This window comes from Pristiophorus japonicus, chromosome 19 (genome assembly GCF_044704955.1).
Source record: "Pristiophorus japonicus isolate sPriJap1 chromosome 19, sPriJap1.hap1, whole genome shotgun sequence".
NCBI classification, from domain to species: Eukaryota; Metazoa; Chordata; class Chondrichthyes; family Pristiophoridae; genus Pristiophorus; species Pristiophorus japonicus.
This window is the reverse complement of record NC_091995.1, coordinates 2,830,866-2,849,470: the sequence shown is the minus strand read 5'-3', so window position 1 is coordinate 2,849,470 and position 18,605 is coordinate 2,830,866. Positions and strand designations below refer to the sequence as shown.

The 18,605-nt window shown below is 46.5% G+C and overlaps 1 protein-coding gene across 1 annotated transcript in view; it reads left to right on the top strand.

Annotated features, from left to right (window-relative positions):
• Positions 1 to 18,605, top strand: part of LOC139230622 (uncharacterized) — a 34,355-nt gene that overhangs the window by 5,833 nt on the left and 9,917 nt on the right. Inside the window, exons 6-8 of the mRNA XM_070862438.1 lie at positions 3,750 to 4,296; positions 17,895 to 18,342; positions 18,423 to 18,518. Of these exons, the coding sequence (XP_070718539.1) occupies positions 3,750 to 4,296; positions 17,895 to 18,342; positions 18,423 to 18,518 (1,091 nt within the window). The remainder of the gene's footprint in view (positions 1 to 3,749; positions 4,297 to 17,894; positions 18,343 to 18,422; positions 18,519 to 18,605) is intronic.

Sequence of the window (18,605 nt, the reverse complement as noted above, 5' to 3'; positions counted from 1 at the left end):
ATATCAGATCCAGGAGTGCGGGTTCGATACAGAAGCAGTGTATGGTAATGTTGACAGAGAACAATCTTCTCACCCTTCAGACTGACGGTGACTGCAGCGTCAGTAAAATATGCAGATTGCTCATCACAAAACAGGTTCAAGATATAACGGAATCCATGATTCCTCCTCGCCCGGCAACACGTCCCACCCCCCATCCCACGGAACTCCTCCGACTTTGAGGGGCTCATCGAGGAGGCGTGGGAGATTGGAGGGAGGCCTAGAAAAGGTCCGTGAGTCGGAGTAGTGGGAGTTCATCGAGGAAACGCGGGAGATCGGAGGGAGGCCTATAAAAGGCCCATCGTTCGGAGAGGCAGGAGTTCGGCGAGGAGGCGTGCGAGATCGGAGGGAGGCCTATAAAAGGCCCATCAGTCTGAGCGGCGGGAGTTCATCGACCAGGCGGAGGAGATCAGAGGGAGGCCTATAAAAGGCCCATCAGTCACAGTCGGGGAGCGGGAGTCGAGGAGGAGCCAGCTGGTACACCTGCAGCAGGGTGAGAGGCAAAAAAGGACGTAGAAAGAAATCGAACAGTGACGTCACAGCCAAAGGGGTAAGTGATTGGCTAGTGATTGGTGAGTAGCTTTTCTTCTTTTTCTTTTCCTTTATCAGTAGGTAACCTTTATCATTGTTGCCGAATTAAATAAAGTTAATCTCAGGGTTAAGTCATGGCAGGAAAGCTCGGACACGTGTCATGCTCCTCCTGTGCGATGTGGGAACTTAGGGACGCTTCCAGAGTCCCTGATACTACATGTGCAGGAAGTATATCCTGCTGCAGCACCTGACAGACCACATTGCGGCACTGGAGCTGTGCATGGATTCAGTTTGGAGCATCTGCGATGTTGAGGATATCGTGAGTAGCACGTTGAGTGAGTTCGACACACCGGACCTAAAGTTTACACAGCCAGATAGGGAATAGGTGATCAGCAGGAAGAGCAGTGGAAGGAAGGTAGTGCAGGGGCCCCCTGTGGTCATCCCCCACCAAAACAGATACACCGTTTTGGGTACTGTTGGGAGGATGAATCATCAGGTGAGGGCAGCAGCAGCCAAGTTCATGGCACCGTGGGTGGCTCTGCTGCACAGGATGGCAGGAAATAAAGTGGAAGAGCTATAGTGGTAGGGGATTCTTTTGTAAGGGAAATAGATAGACGTTTCTACAGTCCTGTCAGACCAGTCACGCCGCAGTGCAGCAATGGTCCGACCAACTCACCCATGTCAGAGTTTGAACTCAGATGATCAACCAGGGAGCATAGGGCCCTGGATCATCTCAACTTGTAAATAATTTGTATCAAAGACTTTGGGGGGGTGGGGGGTGGTGGGAGTGATGTTATGTATGTAAACATTGCAACTGTGTAAGACTTGCCACCAGAGGACGCAACTGTTGGAGGCCCAAAGGTCACCTGCACACCTCGTGCAAGGGAGTATAAAAGGTTGTATGTCATGCTGCTTAGGCACTCTGGAATTGTATTGAAGAGACTAAGGTCACATCAGTTTTAGCTCACAGTACTGTCTTGTGGAGTTCTTCCATACTTAGAGTCCAGGATGGTATGTTGCCTCCCTGGTGCAATGGTCAAGGATGTCTTGGAGCAGCTGCTGGATAATTTGGAGGGTTAGGGTGAACAGCCAGTTATCGGGGTGGATATAGGTACCAACGTTATAGTAAAAAATGGGATGAGGTCCTACAAGCTGGATTTAGGGAGCTAGGAGTTAAATTATAAAGTAGGACCACAAAAGTAGTAATCTCAGGATTGCTACCAATGCCACATGCTAGTCAGAGTAGGAATTGCAGGATAGCTAAGATGAATACGTGGCTTGAGGAGTGGTGCAGAAAGGAGGGATTCAAATTCCTGGGACATTGGAACCGGTTCTGGGGGAGGTGGGACTGGTACAAACCGGACGGTTTGCACCTGGGCAGGACCAGACCCAATGTCCTCGGGGGAGTGTTTGCTAGTGCTGTTGGGGAAGGGTTAAACTAATATGGCAGGGGGATGGCAACCTATGCAGGGAGACAGAGGGAAGTAGAATGTGGGCAGAAGCAAAAGATAGAAAGAAGAAAAGTAAAAGTGGAGGGCAGAGAAACCCAAGGCAAAAATCAAAAAGGGCCACATATGGCAAAATTCTAAATGGGAAAAGTGTGTTAAAAAGGCAAGGCTGAAGGCTCTGTGCCTCAATTCGAGGAGTATTTATAATAAGGTGAATGAATTAACTGCGCAGGCAGCAATTAACGAGTATGATATAATTGGCATCACGAAGACATGGCTCCAGGGTGACCAAAGCTGGGAACTCAACATAAAAACATAGAAACAGGGAAAATAGGTGCAGGAGTAGGCCATTCGGCCTTTCGAGCCTGCACCACCTTTCAATAAGATCATGGCTGATATTTCACCTCAAGACCCCTTTCCTGCTTTCTCTCAATGCCCCTTGGACGCTTCAGTCATAAGCGCCATATCTAACTCCCTCTTGAATAAATCCAATGAACTGACATCGACAACTCCCCAGCCCCCATCCCATATCACTAATCCGACTTTGAGGGGTTCCATCCCACTACACCACCCCCCCCCCCAACCTGTTCCCTCTCGAGGTCAGCCGCCGTCTTCCTGGTGCCATATGTTGCCACTTTGTTTCGGTAACAATGCTTTGATGGCCCAGCCTGATGATTGATTTTTACAAAGTATATACAGCACAGAAACAGTCCAAGCCGGTGTTTATGCTCCACACGAGCCTCCTCCCACCCCTCTTCATCTACCCATATCAGCCTATCCTTCTGTCCCTTCCTCCCTCATGTGTTAATCTAGCTTCCCCTTAAATGCTTCTGTGCTATTTGCCTGAACTGCTTCTCGTGGTAGTGAGTTCCACATTCTCACCTCTCTGTGGATAAAGAGGTTTCTCCTGAATCCCCTGTTAGATTTATTACTTAATTTTATGTTTTTATGGTGTCTAGTTTTTGTCTCCTCACAAATGGAACCGTCTTCTCTACCTCTACCCTATCAGACCCTTTCATAATATTAACGACCTCTGTCATTTCACCCCTCAGCTTTCCCATTTCTAGAGCCTATTCAATCTTTCCTGATAATTATAGCCTCTCACCTTTTTGTACTATTTCCTTGTAAATCTATTTTGCACTTCCTCCAATGCCTCTATATCCTTATTATAAAATGAAATACTGTAATATAAAATAGTGCTATATCTTTGTGCATTTATTTGAATGCGCGTCTTGCAATCCTTGAGTTTCATCCTCTCTGAATTTGATCAGTTTACCATTAACTTATCTTTTCTATCTTAAATATAATTGCATCTTATTTGATCTATTTTTCTCTGTCATGTTCAGCTGGCCAGACGTGCTGATCAATACTGAGACAAAGTAATTTTTCAATAATATGCAGAAAGCTGAGGATTAGAAGAAGGAATGTCACTCAGAGTTTGATTCTGTCACATCAATAAATTATCGGGGAATTTTTCGCGGGATCAGTGGGAAAAATAGCATTTGTTTCAGTGGGGCAAAGGTCTCCAGACGTCATCAAACCCGCAGCCTGCAATTGGCCGGCAAGCCCGCTGGGCGGGGCTTAACAGGTGTAATCAGGGAAGTAATTTCAGACAGCGGGCTGGAGCCAGCAGCGAGTCCGGGACCTGTCACCGACATCGCCCGCCACCGACCCGCCGAGACAGCGGAAATCGCGGCTTAAATCACTGACTGTGTTATTTTAACTTCCCCCCAGCTCCAGCCTCTCTGACTCTGGATCCGAACACAGCCCATCCCCGGCTCATCCTGTCTGAGGACCGGACCCGTGTGAGACTCGGAGACAGACTGCAGCCGCTCCCTGACACCCCGGAGAGGTTTGATCTCTGGCCCTGTGTCCTGGGATCGGAGGGATTCACATCAGGGAGACACTACTGGGAGGTGGAGGTGGGGGACAAGACTGAGTGGGGTCTGGGAGTGACCCGAGAGTCTGCCGAGAGGAAAGGGCCAATCACCCCGAGCCCAGAGACCGGATACTGGATTGTGTGGCTGAGACGCGGAAGTGAATATTTTGCCCGCACCTCCCCCTCACAGACCCGCCTCACCCCGAGTGTGGAGCCCCGGAAGATCGGGGTGTACCTGGACTATGAGGGCGGACAGGTGTCATTTTACAATGCGGACAACATGTCCCATCTCCACACTTTCACCCAGACTTTCACTGAGAGAATCTTTCCCTTCTTCAATCCCGGATGGTATGATGGCAGGAATAACTCCGCACCGCTGATAATCTGCGGGGTTAAAGGACACTAACATTAATGGGTCTGTTTCGATCATTTTCCCTCCAATTCCAGTTTCTGACTCCATTTACTCCCCGGGTGTGTTTGTGTGATGAACATTTCCATTTGTATCTCAGTCTGTAATCAGTGTTTGACTGTAACCCCAGCAGGGCCGGGTCACTGAATAACCCTCCCATCCTCACCCTACAACATATCACCCCCGCCCAACCTGTACTGGGATAGAGTCTCTCCCCTCCAGGGACAACAGCCTGGCATTCCTCTGGAGATATTACCCAGATCGACATTTAACTTTATTCCCTGTGACCTTCCTTTGACTGCGGTTTTAGCGGAACCGTCAACCCATTGAATATAAACAGCTCAGCGCTTTCATTAAGGAGCAGAGAGTGTGGGGTGTTGGTGCAATCTGTGCAGCACTCACTGGGGAACATCACAAACTGGGCCCCGTTCCCAGTGCGGGGGGGAGCTCATTCTGAGTGGGCAAAGTCAGGATATCAATTGGTGGAGGAGCGCATTTTGAGGCGGAAACCCGACGGATGTAAAGCCGGGCTGAATGAAGCTGGTGTGGAACGGGGAAATGGGGGGAGCAGGATCGGCAGGGCGAGCGATTGGGGTTAGGGATGTGGCTGCTGCCGAACGGAATCCGAAAATATAATCTTCCGTCTTGAAGCAGAATGGCGAGCCGTTGACCAGAAATTCCTGGCTTTGCGGGCAACGCCTGAGTTACGCTCCATCTGCAGCAAGCGAGTCTCAAGTAATATCGTGATCTTCAGGAAAAGACAGTGCCAATTCCAAAGAAAGCATGTCCGACAGTGCATCGCCCTCTCAGTGCAGCACTGCGATGCGGTGCTCGAGTCTCTGGAGTGGGACGTGAACCCACAACCTTCTGACTCAGAGGTGAAATTGCTGCCCATTGAGCCACGGCTCACAACTGTTGAGCATTTTGCTTTAAAACAATTAACTCGCTATCTGATTGTTATTAATGGAGAATGGAAGAGAATTGTAAAGGAGATTATATTGCAGAATCTTAATAAAAATGGATTTAAAAGGAACACTTTTCTACCTGTCTCCTGCTTTTCCTGAGTCATATGGAAACCTAAATAAGTCACAAACCAGTAGACAGCTGCTTGGGTTGGTCTCGGATACCTGGTTAATTTCAAAGCTCGAAGTGGGAAAGGGCCGAATGATTCTTGACGCTGTCAGTCCGCAGACAGGTTTGCGATGATTCGTTACCATCTCCAATGTTGTTCTATTATGTGACAGCCGCGAAGGTAGAACGGGATTTTGCTGGCCCTCAGTCCTTTTCGGTTTGTGGTTCCTATGTCCATTTGTTTGCATCGGGCTAAACTGAATATTCCTGTCTCTAAGCGAGTTTGCCTCCCCAGGTCCCTGGTTTTAAGGCAGGACTACTTGCATTGGACAATACTGGGAACCGCTGCAGGCATCTCTGGCAGAACCGAGCGCCTGCTGTAACTGAGCAGACAACAGCGTCACCACGTGGCAGAATTGGGAAAGAAAAAAACATTTTTAAACCTTGAGGAGTTCCTCTGTACGCTTCTCCGTCCGTCCGTCCGTCTCTCTCTTTTTTAATTCGTTCATGTGATGCGGGCGTCGCTAATTGGCCCTTGAGAAGGTAGTCGATAGCCATGTTCTTGAACCGCTGAGATAGTTGGACAGGTGACTAAATGCTTGCTCAAAGTGATAGGTTTTAAGGAGCGTCTCAAAGGTGTTCCCACAGTGCTGTTAGTGAGGGAGTTCCAGGGTTTGGACCCAGCGATGAAGGAACGCCCGATTTATTTACACATCAGGATGGTGTGCAACTTGGAGGGGAACTTGGAGGTGATGGAGTTACAATGCACCTGCTGCCCTTGTCCTTCTAGGTGGTAAATATCTCGGGTTTGGGAGGTACTGCCGAAGAAGCCTTGGTGAGTTGCTGCAGTGCGTCTTGTAGATTGTACACAGTGCAGCCACGATACAGCGGTGGTGGAGGGAGTGAATGTACAATGTGGTGGATGGGGTGCCAATCAAGCGAGCTGCTTTGTCCTGGTCGGTGTTGAGATTCCTTTACGAACAAAAGAACGAAAGAAATAGGAGCAGGTGTCGCCATTTCGCCTCTCGAGCCTGCTCCGCAATTTAATAAGATCATGGCTAATCTGATCACGGACTCAGCTCCACTTCCCTGCCCACTCCCCATAACCCTTTACTCCATTATCGCTCAAAAATCTGTCGGTCCCCACCTTAAATATAATCAATTACTCAGCCTCCACAGCTTTCTGGAGCAGATAATTCCACAGATTCACGACCCTCTGAGAGAAGAAATTTCTCCTCATCTTAGTTTTAAGTGGCCGGATCCTTATTCTAAGACTATGTCCCATTGCTTTAGTTTCCATTATGAGTGGGAATATCCTCTCTACATCCACCTTGTCGAGCCCCCTCATTATCTTATAAGTTTCAATAATATCACCTCTCATTCTTCTGAACTTCAATGTGTATAGGCCCAACCTAATCAACATATCCTCATAAGTCAACTCCCTCATCTCCGGAATCAGTCGAGTGAACCTTCTCTGAACGGCATATAATGCAAGCATATCGGCCCTTCAATGCAGAGATCAAAACTGTAAGCAGTATTCCAGATGTGGCCTCGCCAATAACCTGTTGAGTTGTAGCAGGACATCCGTGCTTTTATACTCTATCCGCCTTGCAATAAAGGCCAACATTCCATTCGACTTCCTGATTACTTACTGTGTTAGTTCACTTCAATGTTGTTGGACCTACACTGATCCAGGCAGGTGGAGAGTATTCCATGAACTGTATCCCAGGCTGTTAAGAGAAGCAACAGTGGAAAAGGCAGAAGGTCTGACCATCATTTTTCAGTTTTCTCTGACAACAGCTGTGGTGCCAGAGGACTGGAGGACTGCTAATGGTGTACCTTTGTTTCAAAAGGGAGAAAGTGATAGACAGAGTAATTACAGGCCAGTCAGCCTAACCTCAGTGGTGGAAAAATTAGAGGAAATATTCCTCAGGGACAGAATAAATCTTAATTTGGAAAGACATGGATTAACCAAGGACATTCAGCATCGACTTGTTAAGGGAAAGTCGTGTCTGACTAACTTGATTGAAATTTTCGAGGAGGTATCTGGGACAGTCGAAGAGGCAGTGCATATAATGTAGTGTATATGGATTTTAGCAAAGCTTATGATAAGGTCCCACATTGCAGGCTGGTCACGGAAAGTAAACGCCCATAGGATCCAAAGCAAAGTAGCAAGTTGGAACCAAAATTGGCCCAGTGTCAGGAAGCTATATCCAGTGGGATTCCGCAAGTCTCAGTGCTGGGTCCCTTGCTTTCCATGGTATATATCAATGATTATACTTGAATGTTGGGGTTATGATTAAAACGTTTAGGGATGGCACTGCGTGGTTGAAAATGAAGAAAGCGGCAGACAGCAGGAAGATACCAATGTACTGGTCAGGTGGGCAGATCAGCGTCAAATTGAATACAATTAGATTAAGTGTGAGGTGATGTATTTGGGGAGATCTAACAAGGCAAGAGAGTACATATTAAATTGTATGACAATGAAAAGTAGAGGAATAAAGGGACCTTGGAGTGCAGTTCCACAGGTCGCTGAAAGAAGCCAGCCAGGTAGATAAGGGGGTTAAGAAGGCCCGTGGAATACTTGCCTATATTACGCGATGCATGGAATACAAGGGCAAGGACTTTATGCTTAAAATATATCAAATACTGGTTAGGCCGCAGCTGGAATACTGTTTGCAGTTCTGGTCACCACATTACAGGTAAGATTTGATTGCACTGGAACGGGTGCAGAGGAGATTTACAAGAATGTTGCATGGACTGGAGAATTCTGGTTATGAGGAAAGATTGGAGATGCTGGGTCTGTTTTCTTTGGAACAGAGGAGGCTGAGTATAGACCTGATTGAGGTTTATGAAATTACGTGGTGCCTAACTAGAGTGGGAAGGAAGGACTTGTTTTCCTTGGCAGAGGGGTCAACAACCAGGGGGCATCGATTTAAAGTAATTGCGGGGAGGTATATGAGGGGAAATATCTCGACGCAGAGGGAGTTGGGGTCGCGAACTCACTGCCTGAAAGGATGGAAGAGGCAGAAAGCCTCACCTTATTTAAAAAGTACCTGGATGTGCAGTAAGCTACAGAGCTACGGACCACGAGCTGGAAAGTTCTTAGTCGGTCTGCACGGACACGATGGGCCCAAATGGCCTCTTTCTGTGCTGTAAATTTATATAATTCTATGCTGCGATGCTAAAGTGGGACATGAACCCACAACCTTCTGACACAAAGGCGAGAGTGCCCCCCATTGAGCCATGGCTGGCACCTGTCGTGCACCTTGCTTTAATACAACAATTAACTCGCTATCTGATTGTTATGAAAGAAAAATGTAAGAGAATTGTAAAGGAACTTAAATTGCAGCTTATTATAAAAACGGATGTAGAAGCAACATTATACAATCTGTTTCCTGCTCTTGCTGAGTCAATTGGAAAGCTAAATAAGTCACAAATCAGTGGACAGCCGCTTGGGTTGATCTCTGTTACCTGTTTAATTTCAAGGCTCCAAGTGGCAAGGGCCGAATCAATCTTGACGCTGTCAGTCCGCAGACAGGTTTGCTATGATTTGTCACCATCCCCAATATTGATCTATTGTGCGACTGCCGCGATTGTACCAGGGGAACTTGGTGGACCTCCGTCCTTTTCGGCTTGGAATTCCTATGTCACTTTGTTTGCATCCGGATAAACTGAAAATACCTGTCTCTGGGCGTGTTTGCCTCCCCCGGTCCCTGGGTTTAACGCAGAACTATTTTCATTGTACATTATTGGGAACCGCTTCAGGCATTTCTGGCAGAACCGAGCGCCTGCTGTATCTGAACAGGCAACAGCGTCACCACGAGTTAGCAATGGTAAACACAGAAAAAAGCATCTATTTTGATCCATGAGGAGTCCCTCTGTCTGCCTGTCCGACCGTCCATCTCTCTCTTTATTAATTCGTTCATGCGATGTGGGCGTCGCTGCCAAGGCCAACATTTATTGCCCAACACTAATTGCCCTTGAGAAGGTGGTGGTGAGCCGCCTTCTTGAACCGCTGCAGTCCGTGTGGTGATGGTATCGAAAGACTGCAAGTGGAAGGGTGTGAGCTATTGCTGAGACGTCAATACATTGTGCGAGGAATCAGTGCGAATAGCACTTCAACCTGGAGGTGGGGAACTGTAGGCTTTGATAGATTCACATATGTTGTCTGAACTATAACTCTGCGTTGTGTTATTACTTGCTTTGTACACTGACTTTGTATTGTTACTTGTATTGATAAAGCGGAACCGTAACCAGAATGCAAGATAGGAAGGCTAATCTAATATGCTGTAAGCACTTGCATTAGTGAATAGGGTTCTGCTGAAGTGTGGTGACGTGGAATTGGCATGACTGTTGCTGAAAGAAATGTTTTTCAATGTTAACATTTGTGTAATAACAATGGCAGAGACACTGTAATTCATCTGTACTTGTCTGCGAGAACTGACGATCCGAATAGACGGTTGAGAAACCGTAGGGTGGCAGTTAGACGAATTCTGAACTTTGTGTCGCTTGCAAGATCGGAAAACAGGAATCACCCGTACGAGGTCTGCATGTTGGGACATGAGGAGATCAGGAAAGAACAACATGCGTCCATAATACAATCATTTCGGCCTACACGATACATGACCTAATGTGGGGAGACACCAGCACCCCGAGCCGGATAAACTTGAGGCGACAGAAAATCGGTTGCACATCGAGAGGAAGAATATCGACTGCGGTCAACAGAACAGGAGATGGTGCCCCAGAGAGTTTGGAAGCAGGAACCGTCGGACTGAAGTCTCGCTGTATATCTATTGCCTTTGTTGAATATTAACTTTGTATATCTTTGTGATGCACAATAAATTCTCTGGCTTGATTAAACAACGCGAGTCTGTACGTTGCAGGCCAAAATTGGTCAAGAATCCTAGGTGAGACCAGTTGGGTGTTCCCTGTTTCATGAAGATTAGCTTATTGAGGGTTCTCCCTCGGTGATTACTTACAGTGGTTTTCTTTTTCAGGGAAGTAACCTCATCCAAGTTCAAAATTGAAACAATATCCAGAAGTGGTGAATGTGTTGCGCCCTTTGTACTGCAGAGAATCTGGGCCAAGGGGAAGGCTCACACATCATAGCATCTTAGAAATTTACAGCTTGGAAGGAGGCCATATTGACTCATCGCGTCTGCACCAGCAAACCAAGAGCTACCCAGCCTAATCCTACTTTGCAGCTCTTGGTCCGAGTTCTGTAGGTTACGGCACTTTAAGTGCACATGCAGGTATTTTTTAAATGTGGTGAGGGTTTCTCCCTCTACAACCCATTCAGGCAGTGAGTTCCCGACCCCAACAATCTTCTGCGTGACGAGATTTTACCTCATATCTCCTCTATACCTCCCTCCAATAACTTTTATTCCGTGCCCCCTGGTGGTTGACCCCTCTGCCAGCGGAAACAGGCCCTTACTTTCCACTCTATCTAGGCCCCTCATAATTATATACACCTCAATCAGGTCTCCCCTCAGCCTCCTCTGTTCCAAAGTAAACAGACTCAGCATCTCCAATCTTTCCTCATAGCCAAAATTCTTCAGTCCAGCCAACATTCTTGTAAATCTCCTCTGTACCCTCTCTAGTGCAGTCACATCTTTCCTGTAATGTGGTGATCAGAACCGCACACAGTACTCTAACTGTGGCCAAACCAGTGCTTTATTAACTTCAAGCATAACGTCCTTGCTGTTGTATTCTATGCCTCGACAAATAAAGGCAAGTATTCCATATGCCTTCTTCATCACCATATCTACCTGGCCTGCTTCCTTCAGGGAGCTGTGGACCTGCACTCCAAGGTCCTTTTATTGCTCTACACTTTTCAGCGTCATACGATTGAATATTTATTCCTTTGCCTTGTCAGACCTCCCCAAATGCATGACCTCCAACATATGTGGATTTAATTCTATTTGCCATTGTTCTACCCACCTGACCAGTACATTGATATCTTCCTGTCGTCCGAAGCTTTCTTTCCATTTTCATCCACGCAGTCTATCTTTCTGTCATCTGAAAACGTCCTATTCATACCCTTAACATTCAAGCCCAAGTCATTGATATATACTACAAAAAGCCAACGTCCCAGCACTGAGCCCTGTGGAACCCCACTGGATACCGCCTTCCAGTTACAAAAACACATATCAACCTTTACCCATTGTCATTTTCCAGCAGCCCCCACCTTTCATATTTACGCATGCACACATGTCTCCGCTAATCAGTACTTCATCGGGTCCGCTCTGTCAGGGTGCAAATCCACATTTTTCTGTTAACACCTTAACCATTACCCTTGCCCCCACCTCGTGTACCAGTGCCGGGGGTTTTGTTCCTTTATCCTTGTCTTCCTCTTCCTCGTTATCGCACACATCCTTTCACATATCTTTCAACTGCCGACTCAGTTCCGTCACATACTTGCTAATTCTATAGTGTAAAGATCCGAACTCTACTTCTCCCTTCACTGTTTCCTTGGGAAGTTTTATTGCTCGTCCAGTTATTAGTACATAAGGGGTAAGTGCTGTTGTGCGGTTCGGTGTAGCACACAGTCTCATCAATAAGGTGGGCAGGAGTACCGGCCATGCTTGTCCGGTTCCCTGGATTGCTTAACTCAGGGAGGTTTTGCCTGCGCTTGGTTTCTGCATGCTCTCGGCGACAAGACTCGAGGTGCTCAGCGCCCTCCCGGATGCTCTTCCTCCACTTAGGGCAGTCTTTGGCCAGGGATTCCCAGGTGTCGGTGGGAATGTTGCATTTTATCAAGGAGGCTTTGAGTGTATCCTTGAAAAGCATCTGTGAAGAGGAAGCAGATTTAACGATTCTGGTCCGATCTGACCAAGGGTCATTGACCCGAAATGTTAACTCTGCTTCCTCTCCACAGATGCTGACTGACCTGCTGAGAATTCCAGCATTTTCTGGTTTTTATTAGAGATGTGACAGGTTTTAACCAACTGCAGGGGTAGGGAAAGGTGGGGAGGGCGCGGCGGGGGGAGGAATGAACAAAAGGGAAGGTCTGTGATAGGGTGGAAAGCAGGAATGATGAAATAATAAGACGTATGATTGTAAAAAGCAAAAGGAGATGGTAATGGGACAAGTAAAGAAAGAAAAGATAGGTCGAGAAGAGATGTATCTGGGAATATCAGAACAATCAATAGCTGCCATCCGAAAAATATAGGGGCAGAGTTTATGGAATGAAATTGTAGATCTCGATGTTGAGTCCAGAAGTATGTAAAACATGAGCTGCTGTTCCCTGCGCTTACGGTGAGCTTCATTCGAACAGTGTAAGAAACCGAGGACCGAGAGGTCAGAGTGGGAGTGGAGTGGAGCGGAGAATTAAAGTGACATGCGACCGGAAGCTCGGGGTCACACGTACGGACTGAACTGAGTTGTTCTGCAAAGCAGTCACCCAATCTGCGTTTGGTCTGCCCAATGTAGAGGATGTTTGGGGCCCTGGACGGTGGGAAGGGAGGCGGTACAAGGGCATGTGTTGCATCTCCTGCGCTTGCACGGGAAGATGCCGTGGGAAGGGGAGGGGGTGCTGGGGATGATAGGGGAGTGGACCAGGATGTCGCGGAAGGAGCGATTCCTTTGGAATGCTGCTGTTTTCGAGAAGGGGTCCACATTGGAAAGGCTGCTTTTATTGTCCATCTCTAATTCAAATTCCAGTGTTTATCACCCATTCAATGGAGAAGTGCTTCCTATCATCCGCCCTGAACCTGGCTTTTACTAGTTTATATCTCTGGCTCCTTGTCCCACATCGTGAGTTACATTTACACAGTGATCTGTAATTTTGCTTTTGTATTCCACATGTTGTACGGCAAATCGATCGAGCTCAGTTACATGCTTTATTTGAAGGTTCTCGGTAAAAGGTTTGCGATCATGGCTGGGGACAGGTGAACAACAAAAGTGAGAGAATAATTCCTGTTTGTGGGAGGGATCAGAATACCGTGGCTGTTTCAAGCTCATGGCGAAGAGGGCAACTGAAGTGTCTGATATCAGCTTACATGTACACTAATGACAGCCAACTCTACCTCACCACCACCTCTCTCGATGTCTCCACAGTCTCTGAATTGTCATGTTGTTGTCGGACATCCATAGAAACATAGAAAGTAGGTGCAGGAGTAGGTCATTCGCACTTCGAGCCTGCACCACCATTCAATAAGATCATGGCTGATCATTCACCTCAGTACCCCTTTCCTGCTTTCTCTCCATACCCCTTAATTCCTTTAGTCATAATGGCATTATCTAACTCCCTCTTGAATATATCCAATGAACTGGCATCAACAACTCTCTGTGGCAGGGAATTCCACAGGTTAACAACTCTCTGAGTGAAGAAGTTTCTCCTCATCTCAGTCCGAAATGGCTTATCACTTATCCTTAGACTGTGACCCCTGGTTCTGGACTTCCCCAACATCGGGAACATTCTTCCTGCATCTAACCTGTCCAGTCCCGTCAGAATTTTATGTGTGTCTATGAGATCCCCTCTCATCCTTCTAAACTGAAGTGAATAAATGCCCAGTCGATCCATTCTCTCCTCATATGTCAGTCCTGCCATCCCGGGAATCATTCTGGTGAAGCTTCGCTGCACTCTCTCAGTAGCAAGAACGTCCTTCCTCAGATTAGGAGACCAAAACTGAACACAATGTTCCAGGTGAGGCCTCATCAACTGCAGTAAGACCTCCCTGCTCAAATCCCCAAGCTATGAAGGCCAGCATACCACTTGCCTTCTTCACTGCCTGCTCGACCTGCATGCCTACTTTCAATGACTGATGTACCATGGCACCCAGGTCTCGTTGCACCTCCCCTTTTCCGAATCTGCTGCCATTCAGATAATATTCTGCTTTCAACTTTTTGCCACCAAAGTGGATAACCTCACATTTATCCATTATACTGCATCTGCCATGCATTTGCCCACTCACCGAACATGTCCAAGTCACCCTGCAGCCTCTTAGCATCCTCCTCACAGCTCACAACGCCAACCAGTTTAGTGTCATCTGCAAACTTGGAGATGTTACACTCAAATCCTTCATCCACATCATTAATGTATATTGTAAATAGCTGGGGTTCCAGCACTGAGCCCTGTGGCACCTCACTGGTCACTGCCTGCCATTCTGAAAACAACCCGTTTATCCCAAATCTCTGCTTCCTGTCTGCCAACCAGTTCTCTATCCACGTCAGTACATTACCCCCAAGACCATGTGCTTTAATTTTGCACACCAATCTCTTGTGTGGGTCCTTGTCAAAAGCCTTTTGAAAGTCCAAATACACCACATCCACTGGATCTCCCTTGTCCACTCTACTAGTTACAACCTCAAAAAATTGTATAAGATTTGTCAAGCACGATTTCCCTTTCATAAATCCAGACTGACTTGGACCGATCCTGTCACTGCTTTTCAAATGCGCTCTTATTTCATCTTTAATAATTGATTGCAACATTTTCCCCACTATAGATGTCAGGTTAACTGGCCTATAATTCCCCGTTTTCTCTCTCCCATCTTTTAAAAAAAAGTGGTGTTACATTAGCTTCTCTCCAGTCCATAGGAACTGATCCAGAGTCGATAGACTGTTGGAAAATGATTACCAATGCATCCACTATTTCTAGGGCCACTTCCTTAAGTACTCTGGGATGCAGACTATCAGGCCCCGGGGATTTATCGGCCTTCAATCCTATCAATTTCCCTAACACAATTTCCGCCTCATAAGGATATCCTTCAGTTTCTTCTTCTCACTAGCCCCTCGATCCCCTCGTACTTCTGGAAGGTTATTTGTGTATACCTTTGTGAAGACAGAACCAAAGTATTTGTTCAACTACTCTGCCATTTCTTTGTTCCCCATTATAACTTCAGCTCAGTCTGACTGCAAGGGACCTACATTTGTCTTCACTAATCTTTTTCTCTTCACATATCTATACAAGCTTTTGCAGTCAGTTTTTATGTTCCTAGCAAGCTTTCTCTCATACTCTATTTTCGCCCTCCTAATTAAACACTTTGTCCTCTTCTGCTGAATTACAAATTTCTCCCAGTCCTTAGGTTTGCTGCTTTTTCTGGCCAATTCCTTGGATTTAACACTCTCCTTAATTTCCCTTGTTAGCCACGGTTGAGCCACCTTCCCCGTTTTATTTTATACTCAAGACAGGGATGTACAATTGTTGAAGTTCATCCTTGTGATCTTTAAATGTTTGCCATTGCCTATCCACCATCAACCCCTTAAGTATCATTTGCCAGTCTATTCCAGCCAATTCAGGTCTCATACCATCGAAGTTACCTTTCCTTAAGTTCAGGACCCTAGTCTCTGAATGAACTGCGTCACTTTACATCTTAATAAAGAATTCTACCATATTATGGTCACTCTTCCCCAAGGGGCCTCGCACAACAAGATTGCTAATTATTCCTTTCTCATTACACATCACCCAGTCTAGGATGGCCAACCCTCTATTTAGTTCCTCGACATATTGGTCCAGAAAACCATCCTTAATACACTCCAGGAAATCTTCCTCCATCGTATTGCTACCAGTTTGGTTCGACCAATCTATATGTAGATTAAAGTCGCCCATGATAACTGCTGTACCTTTATTGTATGCATTCCTAATTTCTTGTTTGATGCTGTCTAGATGAGCAATAATTTTCACCAATTCAACATTGGGAAGACTGAAGCTGATGTTTTTGTTCCCTGCTACAAACTCTGTTCACTATCATTGACTCCATCCCTCTCCCTAATATCTTTCTGACACCGAACCAGACTGTTCACAATGTTGGTGTGATATTTGACCCTGAAATGAGCTTCCCACCACATATCTACAGCATAACTAAGACCACCTATTTGCACCATTCTAACATGCCTCCATTGCTGAAGCACTCATCCATGCCATTGTTAGGTCCAGGCTTGACTATTCCAACGCACTTCTGGTTGGCATCAACATTCTTTGCTTAATAAACTAGAAGTGATCAAAACTCGGCTACCCAAGTCTTAAATCATACCACGTCCCGCTCACCCATCACCCTGGAGCTCACCATTGACCAGGATCTTAAATGGACCAGTCACATAAGTGCTGTGGCAACAAGAGCAGATCAGAGGCTGGGTATTCTGCGGCGCGTGTCTCACCTCCTGAATCTTCAATGCCTTTCTACCATCTACAAAGTACAAATCAGGAGTCCGATGGAATACTCTCAACTTGTCTGGATGAGTGTAGCTCCAACAACACTCAAGAATCTCGACAGCATGCAGGACAAAGCAGCCCACTTGATTGACATCCCATCCACCATTTTTAACATCCATTTACTTCCTGCTCCTTTTACACTATTCTTTGCTCTGTTAATGGATGTCCATCCTCAGCTTGCCACGGGAAACAGATACTAAAACAACCCATATTCAAATACTATCAATTTATTTTCTTGTGCGTTATTATTAGTGGCTCAGTGGGTAGCACTCTCACACTCTGTGTCAGAGGTTTGTGGGTTTAAGGCCGACTCCAGGGACTTAAACACAAAAATCGAGGCTTGGCACTCCAGTGCAGTACGAAGGGAACGCCGCACTGTCGGAGGTATCGTCTTTTGCAGGAGACATTAAACCGAGGCCCCTTCTGCTCTTTCAGGTGGATTGAAAGGATCCCATGGCACTATGTCGAAGAAGATCAGTGGAGTTATCCCCAGTGTCCTGGCTAATATTTATCCCTCAATCAGCAGAAGTAAAAACAGATTATCTGGTCATTATCACATTGCTGGTTGTGGGAACTTGCTGTGCGCAAATTGCCTGCTGCGTTTCCCTCATGACAACAGTGACTACGATTCAAAAGTACATCATTGGTTGAAACGCGCTTTGAGACGTCCAGTAGTCGTGAAAGGCGCTATATAAATTCTAGACTTTCTTTCATTCTCTGTTTAACATTGTCTATAGATCCACAATTTACTGATTAAACCTAAATACTGACTGATACTGTCCTGTGAGCGGATTGTTTCATTTTCCATCAACAGATTGTAACATTGAACAGCGAACATACGAAAAAACCAAACAGAAGAGTTCATCGGGTCTCCCTAGACTGTCCCATACAGTTGTGCTGCCTTCATGTGTCGTCACAGAGACACTCCAAACCCCCAGAGAGTCACATAATCTCCTGGGGGTGGGTAGAATCTGAAAAATTCCTCTCCGGCTCCTTTAGGTCATGTAAAGTAACCTAGGAGATCAAACTCTCTCTAGCCATCAGGGTAGCTATCTCTGGTCCCAGGCCATCTCCTCCCCACCCAGAAACAGGTCCGACTCTCTCCTGAAGGAATCCCGTCAATCATCGCCCACCGTCAGCGGGCACCTTGATCCACAGGTCCAGTGTTCTCTGGGAAGAGATGAAGCGCCTAACCTCCAATTGGGAAATCTCCACACACACACAGGTCAATCTTTTTCCTCGTGTATTCTTATGTCGGCGTTTACCTCTAAGCACTGGTAGACATCTCAGTGCTGAACAGGTCGGGCAGGTTTGTGCCAAAACTCGCTCTGGCTCCTCCCTTTAAACAAACATTGAAACTGAAAGCGGATTGAATCAGGAAGTGCTGAGAGAGAACATGACTTCCCCACAGCAGTCCCAGAGTTTGTCCGAAGATTTAAATTGTCCCATTTGTCTGGATTTTTTCACCGACCCAGTAATGCTGGATTGTGGGCACAATTTCTGCCGCTCATGTATCGCACAGTTTTGGGATAAGGAGACAAACTGCTGCCCGGAATGCAGAGAGGAGTTTCCGGAAATAAACCTCAAGGTTAATCGGGCCTTGGCGAATCTGGCGGAGAAAGTTCGAAAAATTACCGTGAATGCAAAAGATAGAGACAGTAAACATCTCTGTGGGGAACATCAGGAAGAACTGACGCTATTTTGTAAAACTGACAAGAAACTGATCTGTGTGAAGTGTCTGGTCCCGACAGAGGGGCGGAGTCACAAGACCCACAACTTCGTGGGACTGACGGAGGCTGCACAGATGTACAGGGTAACATGGAGGGTAGAATCTCTGGCAACATTTAAACATCTTGTGTTTAAACTTTACACTAATTTAATTTCTAATTGCAGGATAAACTGAAATCATCCCTGAAATCGGCTACAAAGAGAAAGGATTCGGCTCTGGACACCGCACGGCGACAGGAAAAGCAGATTTCCGGAGTTAGGGTAAGGAACTGGACAGGTTAGATGCAGCAAGAATGTTCCCGATGTTGGGCAAGTCCAGAATCAGGGGCCACAGTCTGAGAATAAGGG